The 18,751-nt window shown below is 40.1% G+C and overlaps 1 protein-coding gene across 2 annotated transcripts; it reads right to left on the bottom strand.

The window, feature by feature from the left end:
- Nucleotides 1–2,776: 2,776 nt before the first annotated feature.
- LOC124141263 lies at nucleotides 2,777–12,757 on the bottom strand. Of its 2 annotated transcripts, none has more exons than XM_046509232.2 (7): nucleotides 12,506–12,757; nucleotides 9,233–11,702; nucleotides 8,606–8,793; nucleotides 5,888–6,047; nucleotides 4,692–4,883; nucleotides 3,524–3,681; nucleotides 2,777–3,045 (listed from the first exon to the last, which is right to left on the bottom strand). In XM_046509232.2, the coding sequence occupies exons 1-7, from the start codon at nucleotides 12,554–12,556 to the stop codon at nucleotides 2,899–2,901; spliced, it is 3,366 nt and encodes a 1,121-aa protein (XP_046365188.2). In that variant the 5' UTR covers nucleotides 12,557–12,757; the 3' UTR covers nucleotides 2,777–2,898. The 2 variants fall into 2 exon arrangements, with proteins under 2 accessions (XP_046365188.2, XP_046365189.2); XM_046509233.2 differs by having other exon boundaries at nucleotides 5,888–6,035.
- Nucleotides 12,758–18,751: the final 5,994 nt, after the last annotated feature.

Genomic DNA, 18,751 nt, shown 5'->3' with positions numbered 1-18,751 from the left:
GAGATACGCACAATCACATACTGCTGGCGAGATACGCACAATCACGTACTGCTGGCGATATACGCACAATCACGTACTGCTGGCATCTTAAAGACTGCATTCTGTTGTGATGTCACATTTCACTTCACATCTTCCAGCTTTCTAATATGACTTGATGACCATCTTAAAGCTCAAGGAGTCAATGAGAAGTTACTGTATTCAACTCCAACATCATTCCAGTTGCTCCAGCATGTCAGCAATGTGGGCACATACCTGTAATATGCCTAATGAGAGCAACAGTGACTCATGCTTATCTAAGATCAGGGCATAATGATTCCCCCAAACATTCGATGCATCATGATCCTCTGTGCCATGATATACATATTGTATCAGTAGGTCATGTATACTAACCAACAATACAAGTACAAATGAAGGGAAATATCTAAAAAGTTAGTTTTCACATATATCGCATCCTCATTATTGGGATGCGTATCATGTTGCAAGGAAGTGTATTGCTGTGGTCTTACTTTGTGGCAGAGGTTTGGACTGGGCTGCTGGCATAGCAAGAGTCATGTTTTCACGTATCATGTATTGTATTGCTACACACTATTACCATGATTACAGCCCAATTACATATACTTTCGCAGCACCTTCCTTATCAGCATATTAACTGGAACCGGAGATCTATAGCATGAGAGAGCACTGATGATGTTTAGGTTGAAAATGATAACCAATACCAATGTAACAAGATAGTCTTGATTAGGGCACATTCAATTAGTTCCAAATAAGCAAAAGCACTAACATTCAAAAACATAATGAAGATGGTTGAGAAGATTATTCAGCACAATCACAAAAAAATTCCGTTAAAGTATCTGTAACATAAACATGGCAATGCTAAAAGTCACTTACACACAAATGTTTGCTTGACTTGACTTATTCAAACTGAAATAAATACTCAACATTAATGAAATCTTACATCAACATTACATCCAGCACTAGAAAAAGAAAGTTTAAGATAGCAAACCAAAGACAAAACATGGCTTGCAGTGAGGTAACATACTCAAACCTGCCTGTATACAGAAGTCAAGTATACATACATGTATATTCGATATATATATATATATATTCGACATATAACTTTTTGTTCGTTATTCAAACTTACATGAGCAATAAGTCCCATTTCCCAATGAAATACTCAAAAAAAAGTTAAGGGACACCCGATTCTTTCAAATTACTAAGGTTAATCTATCAGAACAAGGCAAATTAACTGGCGTAAAATGAAAGAATCGGGTGATCCTTAACTTTTTTGAGTAGTATATTTAAAAAAAGTTTTGCTTAATATAAAAACATACAGGTATGAAAATAAATATGGTTCCTACTGACTATGAAAATAAAAAGAATTCATCACAAAAAACAAAACAAAAGATAATATTAGGATGCAAAAATAAATCGCACCTATCTGCCTATTGAGAAAAAATCTATTGACCAAGTAATATTTATATATGTGTTGTATGCATACTTTACCGTATTAACTGAAACACAGCATGTTCTTAAAGTCACATCAGCAAGGTCAGTTAAACAGGCACGCATTAAGGGCATGCCAGACAAGACAGAAATCCAAGGAAGTAAGGAGAGGCCAGACAAAATGTCAGGTCACTATCAGTACTTCAGAGTTTTGTATACATTACATTCATCCACCAATACAACTGTGAATATGTGTGTCACTTTGTGGTGTAGTTGCCACTTTTGAACAATGAATCATGTAAAGGATAGGTTCGAGCAGGAAGTCAGCGAGTGCTTTGACCAATGAACACCTAGCTGACATCAAGGTCTGGTCACATAGCAATATTCCAGCTATATGACAGCAGTCTGAAAATAATCAAGTCTTGACCAGACAAGCCAGTGATTGATATCATGAACATTGATCCACCCAATCGGGATCGATGACATGTATGAACCAAGTCAGCGAGCCTGACCACCCAATCCCGTTAGTCGCCTTTTACGACAAGCATAGTCACCTTTTACGGCAACCATGGGTTGCTGAAGGCCTAGTCTACCCTGGATCTTCACAGGTCCTGACATCAAGGGTAATGTTTCTCTCTCGACAACATGGATAACGTGTTATGGCCTTGGGACTATCTGCTCCAGACAGTATTTCAATGTCAGGCATCCAGAAGGGCTAATTGTTTTCTTTGGGTTATACATCCTCATTTCGGTAATATATGAAAAAACAAGCATGAAATACTTATATCCCCCGCCAAGTCAAAGTCGTTGCTTTGGAAATTTGAAAAATAAATTTGTAAAAAATCCCAAACTATCAAAGGGCACCAGTTTGCCACTAGACCTATCTATGTGCCAAGTTCGGTTAAGATATCTCTCATGGTTGTTGAGTACTGCTCCGGAAACGAAACGAAATGGATGGACAGATGGGAATGGCTCCCATTCATATAATATCCCTTTCAGTTTATGGTCGGGGATAATAAACGTGTCATTACTGCACCACAAAGCTACAGTATGTATTCACGGGCGATGGAGGGACGTAGTGTGTAGACACCTGTGAAGTACTGACAATGTGGGCAGTCAGATGCCAAGTACACTGAGACATGGCATCTTTCAGAGGATGGATACTGATGACAGGCAAACACAAGTATGATGGAAAAGGAAGACAGATCAGACACGATAGAAAAACATGGACAGAGGTCAGACAAAAGGATGTGCTAAACACTGATATAGCATAAATACACTACAGGGTAGGTAGACACTTATGACATACTACTCTCATGACTTATCAGAGGCAGGGGACAATCTGATTGGTCAGAGAAACAGACGAAGGAGAGTATGTGTCAGACAAGGAAGTCTTTTTTTTTCTTCTTTTTTTTTTAACAAGTAAGTCATGGTGGACATGGCAAGGGAAGAGATTCAACCTATCCTGTAGACTTTGACAGAGTGAGTGAGGTAGTTGACAACTAGTAAGTGTCTGTCCCGCGTCAGCATGATGTCGGACGGTCGGTAGATTGGATCGGACAGCTTGATGGGAAACAAGTACTGCCCGTCAGGAGAAAAAACCTGAAGCAACAGAGTCAGCAGTGATGAAGGGTTTTGGTTTGATTTGTTGTTTTACGCTGCACTTAGCAATATTCCAGCTATATGAGGACAGTTTGTAAATAATCGAGTCTGGACCAGACAATCCAGTGATTGATATCATAAGCATCAATCCATGCATGCTTCAACCAAGTCAGCAAGCCTGACCACCCGGTCCCGTTAGTCGCCTCTTATGACAAGCATAAGTGATGAAGGGAGGTGGTAGAGAACCATTACTTACCCATATCTATTAGTGCGTAAAAATAAATCAACAATTAGAAGTTAACTTGAAAATGATTGTGATGACACCAAAAAAATTCATATGAAGAAATTAGGCCTGGTCTACAGTATTTGGGATGATTATATATATATTTTCATGGCTCATGAACTGGATCTCTGGCAATCTTAATTCCAAACACCCCATACTCAGCGTTGACACAATGCATAACCCTCCACCACATACCTGTATCCTGTCATTCTTGCTGTCGGCTATTATCCAGTTCCCGGCAGAGTCTACTGTCACACCTGATGGTTCACGGAAGAATCCTGGATTGGTTCCGTAATGGCCGAAACAGTGGAATACTTGTCCACACAAGTTGCCCAGGTACATCACACTCAGGCCTAATACAGAACACAACTTAACATGGAGCAAACTGCGATAAAATAACACATCCAAGCCTCCGAGTCATACAATCTGTAAGGCTAAAAAAAATAATAGTCTTGGTTCTCAGGCACCACCCGCATCATCATAAAGTCAGCCACACATTTCGTTTTTATTTCCATTGTCAAAATTTAATTTAAAAAAAACCTTTATCACTGTTTATATATTCCACAACTTGAACAGACTACCCCAGCAGTGAAATGCTTCAATACTACAAAATTTAGTTACATACTAACTAGATCTCCCCAACAAAAAGAGCCCCCCCTCCCCCCCCCCCCCCAACCTGCCCCTATATTTTCAAAAGCAATTGCCTGAGAACCAGTTCTTTTATTTTTTTAACCCTCTGGCTGCCACCTCAAAAGCCTGTGTACTATCGCTGTGCCAAGTTTATTTTTTGTGATGTTGCAATTGCTATGGGCTTGGGGTAATCCAAAAATATTTTATTTCAATTCTTTTAACATGATGTTTCAGAAGGACATATATGTCCCTCTGGCACAGCAACTGTGCTTTGTGTAGGGACATATAAATTATTATTATAATGTCCAAATGGCATACAGGGGGTTAACGCCGCACTCAGCAATATTCCAGCTATATGACGGCGGTCTGTAAATAATTGAGTCTGGACCAGACAATCCAGTGATTAATATCATGAGCATCGATCCGCGCAATTGGGATCGACGACATGCATCAACCAAGTCCGCGAGCCTGACCACCCGATCCCGTTAGTCGCCTTTTACAACAAGCATAGTCGCCTGTTACAGCAAGCATGGGTTGCTGAACACCTATTCTGGCCTAACATCATGATCATGGTACTGTTCATATACGTTATAAGGACATACTTTGTTACACAGAATCTCGGGAATACCCCGCAATGTTGCTCACAAGGAAATTTTTATCATAGCCGTACAGTAGCAATATTACCGATATGTACGTAATCCTGATACCATGCAATAGCAGTATTTACACCTACCAAGATCACTGACAAGGACCCTGTCTCTGAAGACCTCCAGAAAGCGGCACTTGGAGCCTGCCATATTGTTACTGAGGGGACCAAAGACACTGCAGCGGAACACTCCACCGTTCTGCTTGAAGAGATACAGCAAGTGGTCGGACCTCGTCACATCTAGGGTCACCAAGTGTCCGGTGTAGGTCAGCGCAAGTCCTGTTGGCACAAGAACACAATCAGACACAGCCCCATGTCTCTATTCCATAAAGTGTGCACCCCAAAAGGTGTCCATGGGGCCTTGAGATTTCCTCAACTTACTGGTAGGAGGATTACCATGCTAACATATTTGTGATTCTAACCAGGATGTGGATGGTGACTGTTTGAAGTACCGACATTCGAAGTGGAATAATCTCCTTTCTTATTGTGTACTCATTGGTAATGTTCCATATTTTTTACTACAAACATTTCTGTGAAGAAGCAATAAAAATATTCAAATGATGGCAAATTAGCAACAGGGAGCATCTCTTAAAAAGGTATCATAGCATGGAAAGGAGGCCTTTTCTTGGCCCCGGGTTTACAGCAAATGTTTTCAAAATTCCCAAATTGGAATCTAAATTTTTCGAATTCAGGGTAATTTTAATTTGTGAGTTAGCTTTGTATTTTGATACCAGACTTCTGAACAATAAAGAGAAAAAACATTAATTCCATAACCATCATGTTAAATTTCTGCTAAAGGCAGAGTCAGTTGTATGATTACAACTATATCATAAGCATATGTATAGATACAAGTTGTACATGTGATCATAGATATCAGACCGCTTCCGTGGTCTATCGGTCGAGCGTCTGCCCAGAGAGCGTAGGTAGGGGGTTCGAACCCCGGCAGCAGCATCGCAAAAAATGTTAAAAGATGGTACTTGTTGCTACCCTGCCTGATGCTTGACATGGAGGGGATAAAACAAGGACTGGTCGGCTTGGAGTCCTCATATTGTGTCTGAGTGGGGTATTCATGTTAAACTGGGACATGGTATCTCACTGGGCTAGCACTATTAAATCGGCATCAGTCCGGACTAGCTAGTACAAACACACACCCCAACACCCCATAAAAGTAAAATAATCTTGAATGTTAAACTCCATTTCACCTCACTTCATAGATATCACCCAAAGTAAAATTGTTACAAAGTAAGAGTGGTCTTCAGGTTGGGCTGCGTCTTACTTCTCACCGTAAGGTCTTTTGAGAATCTTTTGACCTATCTGCTCCAGGAGAACTCCTTTGACGTCAAACTTGAATATTCCAGTGGCATCCTTCACAAACAACTCATCTTTCTCGTTCACTACTACTGCTGAGGGACGAGATAGTGCAACTCCACTCTGTGAGAAAAACTATGTACAAGGTTACATAAGTCACATGTGGACGTCACATCACAAATTTCTATCAAACATAAACATTGTTATATTTTCACATTGAAGATGCGAGTGAGTGAGTTTGGTTTAACAGTATTCCAGTCATATCGCGGCATGTCAGCTTAATGCGGGAGGAGAAAGCCCAAAGTGATGCAGGTCTCAGACGTTTACCACTTCGGTGAAACCCACGAGCACGGGTATGGTGCTGACAAACCTTGAACTATAATCGGGGCGAACTGGGATTTGAACCCACAATCATAGGTTCCTGGCGTGCCCAAGGGACGCAACTCTGCACTGTGAATCGCGGCGCCTTAGACGACTTGGCCACCCGTGCCCCCACACTGGTGAAGAGTAATGAACTGGATTTACAACATGCCGTAAGAGGCTACTATGCTTGTCGTGAGAAGCGACTAACTGGATCTGGTGGTTAGGCTTGCTGACTTGGTTCATGCATGTCATCATATCCAAATTGCTTGGATCGATGCTAATGATGTCAATCACTGGATTGTCTGGTATAGACTTGATTAATTACAGACCGCCGTCATATAGCTGGAATATTGCTCAGTGTGGCGTTAAACAATAAACAAATGAAAACAAACCTCAAATCATATACAGAGTGAACTGGGATTCAAACCCATTGGCCATCAACATTTTTTATTTTAAAAGCAATAAGTGCACAAATGATGCAATGGTGTGGTCGAGAGTAGGACAGAAGCCCCAGACCAGTCAGAGTCAGCTCTGTCAAATCTATCAAAGTGTACAAATCATTGTCTATAGCGTGTGTCGTTCAGAAAAAAATGAGTGAGCGACCCAGTTGGATATCTACGCTGCCAACATTCCAGCAATATCCGACTGGGGACATCAGAAGTGGGATTCACATGTTGTACCCATGTGAAGCATCAAACTGGGTCCTTGGTCATGTTGGTGTGACAAGTGACTTGGCTACCCAACCACCCTTAACTTAATCTAAATGATTCAGGCAACACAGAACAATAGAGCAAGCACAGTGATGTTTACTTCTACATTCAATTCATCACTGCCTTTAAATAAAGTACTTGGGGCTGGGGTAAACTAAACTGTCTCAAATTCAAAAACTCCTGTCATGTTTGGGGTAGCTACTTTTAGCATGTGAAGCCAATGCTTCTTGTTACACCTTCCCATATTCCTTTCCATCAGTGTGTATAGCATGGCGGGAACATGAGAAATGGGCTTCACACATTGTCCCCTTGTGGGGAATTGAACCTGTGCCTTTGGCATGTGGAGCAAATGCTTTAACCACAAGACTACCACACCACCCCTAGGCAAGGTGAAAGCCAGTTCACTATAGGATTTGTTTGTTTGTTTGTTGTTTAACGCCGCACTCAGCAATATTCCAGCTATATGACGACGGTCTGTTAGTAATCGAGTCTGGACCAGACAATCCAGTGATTGACAACATGAGCATCGATCTATGCAATATGGATCGATGACATGCTTCAACCAAGTCAGCGAGCCTGACCACCCGATCCCGTTAGTCGCCTTTTACGACAAGCATAGTCACCTTTTACGGCAAGCATGGGTTGCTGAAGACCTATTCTACCCCGGATCTTCACGGGCCAGTTCACTATAGGAAGGCAATTTGGCTCATGCTTCTCCATGGCCTTGTACATGTCATGGCATGTCAAAGAATCGTGGCCATCTTTTTATTTTAACACAAAAACGCAAATGATATCACAAGATATTGATCTTAGTGTTTGATGATGCTGTCAATATGTAAGGCTAAAAAAAATATAATAGTCTTGGTTCTCAGGCACCACCCATAATCATCATAAAGTCTGCCGCACGTTTTGTTTTTATTTCCATTTTTTTTTAAATATAAAAATCCTAATACTTAAACATGTTAAACACAATGCACATAAAAATTGAAAATGGAAACAAAAACGAAACATGCAATGAACTTTATGAATGTGGGCAGTGCCTGAAAACAAAGACTTTTATTTTTTTTAGACTAAAAATAACTTTCCAGCACAAATTCGATCATTCTGCACTCGATTCATTCTCAGCTCCCTGGAGAGTATACAACCTGAGCTGCCTGTGAGATGCTAGAAGATTATCAGCCACATGACCATTTCATCCTACAGGTACCCATTCAGTGCTGGGTGAACAGAGGCACTATTTGAACAAAATCACTTCCCTGCTTAATGTGCTTCAGTGTGGGGCAGGACTGAAGCCCCAGAAGCCCTCAGGAGACTCTTTGAGTCACTTTGCAGTCACCCATCCAACTATTCTTCATCACTGACACTGCTCAACTTCACCTGATTTGTGACCGGTGCACTGTGCACAGGACCACATGCCACCACATTTTACACCACAGACATAAACATGACTTGAAAAAACTGTTTTCCAGAACACAAATGACAGACAAAACATCATGTCATCATGATGAACTGCCTATGATGGACGATGATCAGTGGAGCTAATATCTAATTCACAACTGTAGTATCTTGTTCAAACAGTTTATTCTCCCCTACATGGAAAGATTAAGACATGAAACCTACCTTGTCCGCCTGCATGCCAATGGTAAAGTCAAGGACATCCTTCTTCATAACCTTCACAAGATCGTTACCGTTGTCTGCCACAATTAAGTCACCATGGCTGTTGGACCCAACACCGATGGGGAAGAAGAAGCCTTCGCCGTGGCCTTTCTTCAGGTGACCAATCTTACTCACAAGTGTAGCATTGACTTCTGGAATACAATACAAGAATAAACAATATTAAACATTGAAAATGAGTCAGTGACTGAGTTTGGCTTAACAGTAATTCTAACAGTATTCCTGTTAGTGTTACATCACAGTGTGTCAGCTAAACATGGGAGGAAAGCCCGAAGTGATGCAGGTCTCAGACGTTTACTTTTTTGGTGAAACTCATGATCTAGGTTATGGTGCCGACAACATAGAAACATAATCGGGGCAAACAAGGAATTCGAAACCACAGTCATGCCAAGGGATGCAACTCTGCACAGTGAATTGTGAAGTCTTAGACGACTGGGTTACCCATGGCCCCTTGAAAGTGAAAGTCACAGCCTAATTTTAAGAATGATATACTTAGGGCATCCAGCGATTAAAATACTGCATAGGCTACTGTGATGCCAAGCACTGTACAACACTATAATCTCAGGCACTCACCGGTCCAGCAGTTCCCTGAGAACACCAGCCTAGACAAGTCAGTGTATATCTCTGCTACCTTCTTGCTTACAGTCCCACTGCCAGGAGAATGAACTTCTTTTTTCACTGCAACTTCAAGATCCACATCCTTCTTCACAGCAACATCATCCTTCCTCTGTAGTGGTGACTGGGCACGAGTAGCCATCACCTTGTCTTCAGACTTGGTGGTAGTAAGAGCAACAGATGTCCCCTCAACCTTAGCCCTGGTACTTCCTGGATAATCAACATCAGTCTCCATCTGGATCTCCTCTTGGGGTTCTTCCTTTATACTCAGCATATGTTCCTGTAGCTTAGGTTTCGAAAACAAAGACATGTCAAGAGGTCTGCTCTTTGATAGTGTATGACCTAATGGTGAGAGTACCTTGTCCATATCACCATGGTTACCATCCTTTGGCTTGTCTAATACATCAACCTTACTTGACTTGGAACTCTCCACAATTCTACTGGTATCTGATTTGGGACAGGAAGGGCTATCACCAGCACTATCATCTTCCCCACCAATCGTTCCACCCATAGGACTTTCCTTGTTAGATTCAATGTACGTCTTCAGCAGATTCTTCATTCTACCAGAAATGATAGGATATGTCTTTTTGGAAGAATATTCTTTCTTTCCCTTTTGGCAATCCTCCTCCTTTGATATAGCTGAAGTCTTCACATTCAAATCCAGTTCACCTTTAGATTCATGACTCACGATTTCACAATTTCTCTCAGGCTCTGTGACAGTGTCATTTCCCTGTTCTTCTGCCAGTGGTGACAGTTTCAATGAGGTAGAACCAGGCTGCTGTGGCATCTTTCCAAGTGGGCTGCTTCTGAAACTCTTACCGGGTGCTCCACCAAGACCTGTGGTCATCTGTCCATTCTCAAGCCTCCTTTCACTTGATACAGGCTGCATATCAATCTTCTCTTTCTTCACAGGAAAGCTGTACTGACTATGGTCGCCACCCCGAGCATCCCACCAGTCATCCATCCCATTAGCAGTCACACACGGAAACCTTCTCAATGCTGCCTCCACATCAAAGGGTTTGGGGGGCCTATTTTCAATATCGGTCGATTCTTTCTCACTACCTTTTGTCGAATTTCCTTTTAGGTTTACAATCCTCCCTTTAGTTGAATCCTTCCAAGATTCACCATTGTTTTGCTTTTCATTTAGCTTACTTGACCCTAATTCTTTATCAAAAAGTCTTCTCACATGGGAAGGGTTCTCAGATGATACTGCTCGAGTTTGTTGATGGAAAGAGTTTTCATCTGGAAGGGCCATATCCCAAGATTCAGTTGAATTACTTCTTTTGTTAGCTGACCTTGGTGCTGAATGACACATGTCTCCAGAACCTTTAGAACTACTCTTTGTGTTCCTCTCAGACACCTTCCTGTCATAAATGTTTTTCTGGAGCCGAATAGACATGGCAGACGACATCTCAGTGATCTCATACATATCTTCATCCCACTTTTCAATAATTGGTGACAGTTTGGAATTGTCTGATGATCGGTTGCACGATTCTTCATTGCAAGGATTAATTGCACCCATCTGCATCACAGTCTCTTCATTAGCTCCAACTTCCATTGCCTCCTCCAACAATTTTGCTGTCAGCTGGTTTGATTCATTTTTTCTAGCTGCAACAGGTTCTTTGGCTTGAGAACTTGGAGTATGAACAACATTAGCAGGTGTGGAAACACAAGGAAACATTTCGCTCTTCTTTTTGGCAAGTCCTGCCTCAAACCCAGGTGGACATGGAACATTATGGATTGTATGAAGCAGAGTTTGATTGGTCCTGCCTTTCTCACTGGCTTTAAGTCCTGGTTGAGATTCAGAACCATGTGCACTGTTCAACAATGAGCCTAGTTCCGGAATTGGACTCACTTCAGGATTCGAATCAAGAGACATATTGGAACAAGCAAGCGATATCCCACTATCTTTGTTTGAAGTGAAAATATGTCCGAACACCCCTTGATCGAACTTTGTCTCCAGGTCTCCTTGTACAAACTGTAGGAACATCAAATTTTCAAGGTCACCCTGATCCTCGCCATCATGTTTGCTATCCAGCAAAGACTCGAAAGTTTCTGTCAGATGAGTTCCATCTGATGCTAACTTGTGCTCATTCTGAATCTTTAGCACCTTCTCTGCCTCCACACAAACTTCTCCCAGGGTGCAGATCTCATCAAACAGCACTTGCACCTGGTCCTCCATTGCTTTAATCTTTCTGTCCACGATGGTGGAAAGATCTTTTTCAAATGTTCTTTGCAGCATGGCTATTTTGGCTGAAAGTCGGCGTGTCATGCTGTCCATGTCGCTCTTAGTTTTGTCTCTCCTCATGAACAAGATAGCCATGACAGCATTGATCTTCCTCGTAGCAGCATTGAGTGAGTTGATCTTCTTGTAAGCCAACTTGAGTGTGTGAAGCAAGGTTTCGCGTTTTTCTGACAGATCCATTGTCTGAAAATAAAATGTTAAAGAAAGTTTCAGTAGTATTCAGTAGTATTAATTCAACTTCAACTGGAAGTGTTTTGAATGAAACATTCAATAACATTCCATGGCTCAAAAAAGATTATAGAAAACTTGAAACTTGTACAACTAATTGTATATATTGATATACTTATGCTATCTGACACTATGCATTCCTCCTATTTTTCAATCCTGGTGTGGAAACGTCCTAGAATAAAGTTCTTGACGACAAATTGATAAGTTTTCAAGAAATTTTGTGTCATATTTGTGAGACATTACAGAATTTGTATGCGCCAAGTGACCCCCCAATAGTATAAGTTATGAGTCAATTCTTTTTTGTTAGCAATGATCATGCGAGCCCTCTGCCTTGGCAGAACACTGCAGACACATGACATCTTTACTTTTTATCGTTAAACTCTTTGACCCCATATTCTCAAAAATGCCTCTAACGAATTTCACCCAGCTAGCTTGTGCTCGCTTACATATAAGCAAAGCTTTGACGAAACGGCCAAAGTGGGCACCTAAATACTACAGTTGACACTTATATTAATTACAGGACCTATATATTATATCTCAGGCATTTATATCGTCAGGATAATCTATCCCTTAGACCATTGGACTGTCATCTGTTCAAAATGTTAACTAGGTTCGTATCTGTCATTTTGAGGTTCAAAAACTTTTGTCAAGTGAAATTAGCACTGCTATTGCTCCTACTACGCAAGGGATGGTGATGTTTAATCTTGTCTAAGACATTTAGACGTACGCTTATTGTTTTAGTTCAAGTTATCTCTCACCTGACGTGTGGATTGCATCGCCATGTTTTCCTTTGGACGGACGTGTGACATCTTCAACAGTGTTCAAGTTTTAGCGCCAGGAAAACTATATTTTCATCATGACATATGATAAAAGTGCCACAGTACCACTTGTTGACTATAGCATGTGGAAGACATCCACGGTCAATCATTCTACGAGCATGTCTTTAGACAAATAACCACAATATAATCTAGCACAGCACTTTTCAAATATTTGACATAACCGGAAGCACACTTAACTACTCCGCAGCAAGTAATTATAATGGATTTGTTTACCTTCATAAAAAGTCTATTAATGCTGCGTTAAATATATTAGCAGTAGAGCAATACCATACTAACCCTACAGAAACTTATGTGGCGTAATTATTAAACAGAGTGTTAAAAGTGGCTATTATTTTATCACGTGATATCCGGCGCTGCAATCACATGGCCACCAAAAGCAGACGATGCAAGTAATCGCCAAACGAGAACACCCGTTATTCATGCTGCTTGAAAGTTGCGTTTGTGCAAGTTGTCTCAATACTATTTCGGATTGTTTTCGGTTATTTGCCTTTACATAAAACTGTGGTAAGTCAGGATATCCATTGGCTTCACACCACATGAATATTGTGCTGACAGTAATTAAGCGAATACGTCATCACATTTAGGCCCCTCGAACCTTTGAAATAAAAGCGTTATCCAAACAGTTGTTTCAGTGAATGATGACATGTCATGTTTCGAGTCGATCCCCATTTACATCTCCATGCAGTGTCTAGGACAACTTGCAGCCGCTACAGGGGTTTATGTAAAGTTTTATATAGGCCTAAGCCTGGTCTGTGATAGCTTGAATTACATTCTATAACCATTACATTTTTTACAGTCAGTCCCCTTTTACTTTATGCTTACATTATGTATTTATGAAGCATGATATATAGCCTTTTCGTATTCAATAATATTTTGAATGGGTTGCACCGTTCTCATTCTCCTGTCACGTAAAAACCACTTATCGACTGTTCAGAAGGTTCGTACAGGCTTGAAATGGCTTTGAATCTTAAGGTACCTCTTGAAAAGCTTTGATTGTAAGTGTCAACCTTGAAAAGCTTTGAAAATCACCAAAATAACTGAATAAGTAAATTGAATTTGTACAAAATGACATCATTAATAATAGGTCTGTACGTCAAGGATGTTAAGTGTGATTTATCGCTTTGATAGATTTGAAACCATGCGAAGGACATTGAAGAATTCATGACAGACTTAATGTATTTTGCTTATTGGTTGTGAAAAAGAATCTCGTTTGAAAAATTCTGATGTTCATTCTGCGTTTTAGGTCTTACGACTGATATCTAGTATGCTGGATTAAAAATAAAAGTATTGTCAGACTAAGGCTAATGACCCGACTAAACAAACCTTGAAAATGAGAGTTGAAAGCCCCGAAAAGACCTTGAATTTTAAGAACCCTGTTAAATGGTATCTTGAAATATTTGGGTGACGTCTGCCATCGAAGGCATTGGCGTTGATAATTGTTTTATCAATTTTCCACATTGTCTACCTAACAGCATGATGAACGACGTGCCCACGGAAAACTCAGCCCTGGAAGCCACACACTGCCACCAGAGTGCCCTTGGTGAGATTGATAAGATGAACAAGGAATTGGAGCAGCTCAAGGAAGATTTGTTCAAAACCAGAGGTTCAGTATCGCAACTAGTATAGCATTTGTAATTTGTGGGAACTGTTTTGCATACCGCTTTACAAATGTCTTAAGAAAAATTGTAACTTTATGGATGACAACTTATGGTTTATTGCATATAGCGACGTTGCGATGTTGATTCTAACACTGTTATCAAGCTTGAGTACATAATATCATTTCTTTATCAGGGTATTTAACATAATTCGAACAAACAACAGACCAGTGATTTCTTAATAATAATTACAACTCAGCATACTGCCTGTAGATCTATATATAAACGAAATTATTAAATGTGATAACTAAAAAATATATGTAATAAATTACTTAGTTTGCGTGTACATATGAGCATTTGTGAACAGTCTTGTTTTCAATAATATTTTCAAAGGCTCAGAATAATGAGTAACGTAATTTGCCAAACACACAGTGATATAAGGTCAGCATATTTGCAAGATGTTGTGGTTAGTCGCCATGTAATCATTTTTATCATGACAGTGAAGTCTCACATCCTCCACGTTGACCTGGCCACCCAGTTCAGCCCCCATATGGTGGAGAAGTTGAGCCGTGTAAAGGAGGATTGCAACAGGTGCTCTATGACAGTTAACATGCATCTCCAGGCAGACCAGAAGTAGATGTCAGGCACATAGAGACATGGAGTGAAGATGGAACAAGCAACGTTTTCCCGTTTTCTTGTATAAAAGGCAGTTCTGGAAATGACATTGTTGACCCTGGATCCTTTCCTTCATGATTTGTTTATCATGTTCAAAACATTTTTTGATTCAACACTGACACTATCTGATTATCATTTAAGAAAACCTTGGCCTACAATAAACAACCATGTAAAATGTGTATTTGTCATATTGTCACGTCTTGACATTGCTCTTTAATGGCTAGCGTATCTAGTAATTTTATAGAAAATGATCTGGGACTGTTTATCAACTCAAAATAAAAGCGTTATCCAAACAGGTGTTTCAATGAATGATGACCTGTCGTGTTGCAAGTCGACCATCCTCTTTTATATTCCCATGCATTGTGTATGTTCTACCACTACCAGGGGGCCTATATATATATATAAATGTTATAGTCTGTGTATATTCCGTTTTACTTTCTGTTCACATTACAAGTATTTATGTGGTATGATATGTAGCTTTTTGCTACAGTGTATTTAATAGTTCTTGTTAATGAGTTACACCGTACTCATGTACTTGTCAAAGTTAAAAAAAACGGTTGCGAACGTTCCCGAATATAAATGTTTAGTCATTTTTATGGTATCTTAAAAGTCTAAGAGGGTTACCATCAACGGCATTGGTGTCCTTTGAACTATTTTATCCATGTTCCATATGGCTACTTTACAGCATGATGAACGATGTACCAGACAAGTGGCTTCTTAATAATATCAACCCAGCATACTGCCTGTAGAGAGAATCTATAAACGAAATGATTAGGACATTACAATATGTGAACACTAAAAACAGATACAAAATGCATTACTTAGTTTAGGTGTACATATATGGAGATTGGTGGGAAAATCTTGTTTTCATAATATTTACGTCTATTTTAAAAAAACCAGTTCAGTCTCCTATCGATTTTGAATTTGTTAACGTTCATTCAAAAACGTTCCTTTCTGTACTTAGTTGTGTGGGTGTCCACACGTCGCTTGTACTTAAATGTGTCAACCCTAAGTCTGCGTTATAAACAAACAGTTTTAGTCCACTTGTCTTTATAATGATAACATATAGAATAATGATAATAAAAAGGGCCAATTTCTATGAGTCCTTATGATACCTTAACTATTGGGCAGTGTGGCAAGGACAACAGGACTAGTGCCAATTTCTAACACTCCATAACTGCATCTTCAGTTACACTGTTTGTTGCACAATGTTTATCTGAGCATCGCCTGTGTTCTACGAACAGAGAATAATATACCCAAACGATCATATATGTCAAGGTAACGCAGGTTTCATACAGACATGTTATCAAACAACCCCTTGTCTTATAAAACTTGAAACCTCAACATCGGTATACACTCACCTTCTTGTGATACTGATTTTCGGCCCTTTGGCAAGTTTTATCCGTCATCACTACATAATTCTGATATGATTCACCTACAATTCAACCTGAGGTAGCAACTTCTGTAGCCGGCGCACAACGCACAACAGTTATCCATCCCTCGTGAAGTTAAGGATTGAGGTGTCCCTGTCGTGTGGCCTAATGTGTACACATAGTTCAAGAGGTCATACAGTCAGGGACATAATATTTACCCCAGCGAATGCATTTGTTAACGTATAGGCATTGGCAGTCATTCCTTGAATTATTATAGCTTATTGGGAGAATGCAATTTAACTTCATATACATAACCCCTGTCAAATTTAATCACAATTTGAAATATATTATCCATACTCTTTGTCTACACTAAGATGCCAATGGATTGTTTGTTCTGTGAGGCCGCATTCACAGGACGTCTTGCTTTCCAGGCGGGCTGCATACAGACGGTTTTTAACGGTAGGTGTTGAAATTTGCTATAATTATCGGCAGACATTTTGAACTGCAAGATGACAATGCTAGAAGACCACATCGTGCCCAGGTTGTCACCATTTATCTCCAATGAGAAGGCATACGGACATCGGACCGGCCCGCCATGTCGCCAATAGATCATCTGTGGGATGTTCTGAAGCGGAGAGAGTAGGCCAGAGACGTGCCCCAGCTTTAGGTAGGTTTTCTGGCGGAATAAGGGGGCAATACCAAGGGTAACCATGCGCGAAACAATCAACATTATGCCATCAAGGTGTCGTGCATGCATCACCCAACATAGTGGACACACCAGATATTGATCTACACGACCGAAATTAATTTTACAGACATTTATCGTCACTACACCTTCACTTTTATTCATTAGTTCCATTATTTCAGTAGAAATATGTAATTCTTGTTCTCCCTATCTTAGAACAAGTCTAATTATATATGATATTTCTACGAGACTAAGATTCGTTCTCTCAGAAATTGATTCCACTGTTTGGAGACATTTTGTACTGGAGACAGATGGAGAGAAATCAATTTTTTAATTAAGACATAGATCTAGATCTAATTAATAACAGAACAGTTTTTGGGTAGAGTTAACATGTATCACGTTAACTCAACCCAAAAACTGTTCTGTTATTAATTATGTCTTAATTATTGGGCTACACACATTGTACCCATGTCGGGATTCGAACCCGGGTCTTCGGCGTGACGAGCGAACGCTTTAACCACTAGGCTACCCGACCGCCCCTGCTCCTTGTTGTCTCATGTACCAGCCTTGTCATTGGAGTCAACCTGGCATTTCATTGATATAATGCAGTAACTTAAATCATGAGCAGACGACGCACTAAGGGACGTAACTCTAATTTCTTACCACATGTCATCATCCAACACGACAGACTGTAGTGGTGTTGATGACTCTTTTAAGATGCTCCTTGTTGTCTCATGCACCAGGCCTCACCAGCCTTGTCATTGGAGTCAACCTGGCATTTCATTGACATAATGCAGTAACTTAAATCATGATGAAATTGGTAAATTAGGTCCAGGAACGTGATTAAATATTTATATTATGTGTGTGCATTGTGAATGTCATATAAATGTTGACCTGTAATAATTAATTGCAAAACACTTGAATATAATATATCAGTAAATTGCCTCCAAAAGTGCAATTTGCCAAACCAAATCAATCATTTAAATAAGGTCAAATACATTGACCCGTGGAGATTCCGGGCTGGAATAGGTCTTCAGCAACCCATGCTTGCCGTAAAAGGCGACTATGCATGTCGTAAAAGGCGACTAACGGGATCCGGTGCACAGGCTCGCTGACTTGGTTGATACATGTCATCGATCCCAATTGCGTGGATCGATGCTCATGATATTAATCACTGGATTGTCTGGTCCAGACTCGATTATTTTACAGACCGCCGTCATATAGCTGGAATATTGCCGAGTGCGGCGTTAAACCACAAACAAACAAACAACATATTTATTCTTCTTTCACTGGTTATATTGATGAGTAGTGGGCAGATCAGTTTTACTTTTGTCACTGCAAACACAACTTGAACAGACCTTAGTCATGCCAATCAATATTTGAATACTTGTGCCAGGTTAGCTATATAGCAGTTGTGGCTGCTTTTTTTTTGGGGGGGGGGTGTAATTTGCATTGAGCCAAGATGTTGCATATTTGTATATGCATGTATTCACTGGCTAAACATATGTTAAACGATTGTGCATTGATGAAAATTGGTGGGAAGAAATACATTGGGCTCTTTCTGAACCAGAATCTGAATTCTTTTGACACATTTATGAACCAGCATTTATTTCAAGTCCAGTAAAACTTTGGTAAAACATCATTATTTAAACTTTTGGTACCCTGGCATTTGTCTGTTCCGATTCCGGCACTGAGTATTAGACAAAGTCTCCTCTATATATACCGTCATTGTTTTCTGACTAAATGATTGCCATTTCAAGAGGATTACCCATAAAATTGTGTTGTCTTTGATGTCTGTTTTTCAAATTGATAAACACGGAGTTGTCAGTCGAACAGT

The sequence above is a fragment of the Haliotis rufescens genome, unplaced genomic scaffold (genome assembly GCF_023055435.1).
Source record: "Haliotis rufescens isolate VD_foot unplaced genomic scaffold, xgHalRufe1.0.p SCAF_12, whole genome shotgun sequence".
In the NCBI taxonomy this organism is placed as follows: Eukaryota; Metazoa; Mollusca; class Gastropoda; order Lepetellida; family Haliotidae; genus Haliotis; species Haliotis rufescens.
This window is presented reverse-complemented; position numbering and strand designations above follow the sequence as displayed.

Bases quoted from the DNA above. Each gene is read 5' to 3' on its own strand.
- LOC124141263 (XM_046509232.2), bottom strand. From the start codon at position 12,556: ATGTCACACGTCCGTCCAAAGGAAAACATGGCGATGCAATCCACACGT. The intron at 11,703-12,505 runs GTGAGAGATAAC...TTTTATTTTCAG, and splicing joins CGATGCAATCCACACGTCAG to ACAATGGATCTGTCAGAAAA. The intron at 4,884-5,887 runs GTGAGAAGTAAG...TTGTGCCAACAG, and splicing joins GATTCTCAAAAGACCTTACG to GACTTGCGCTGACCTACACC.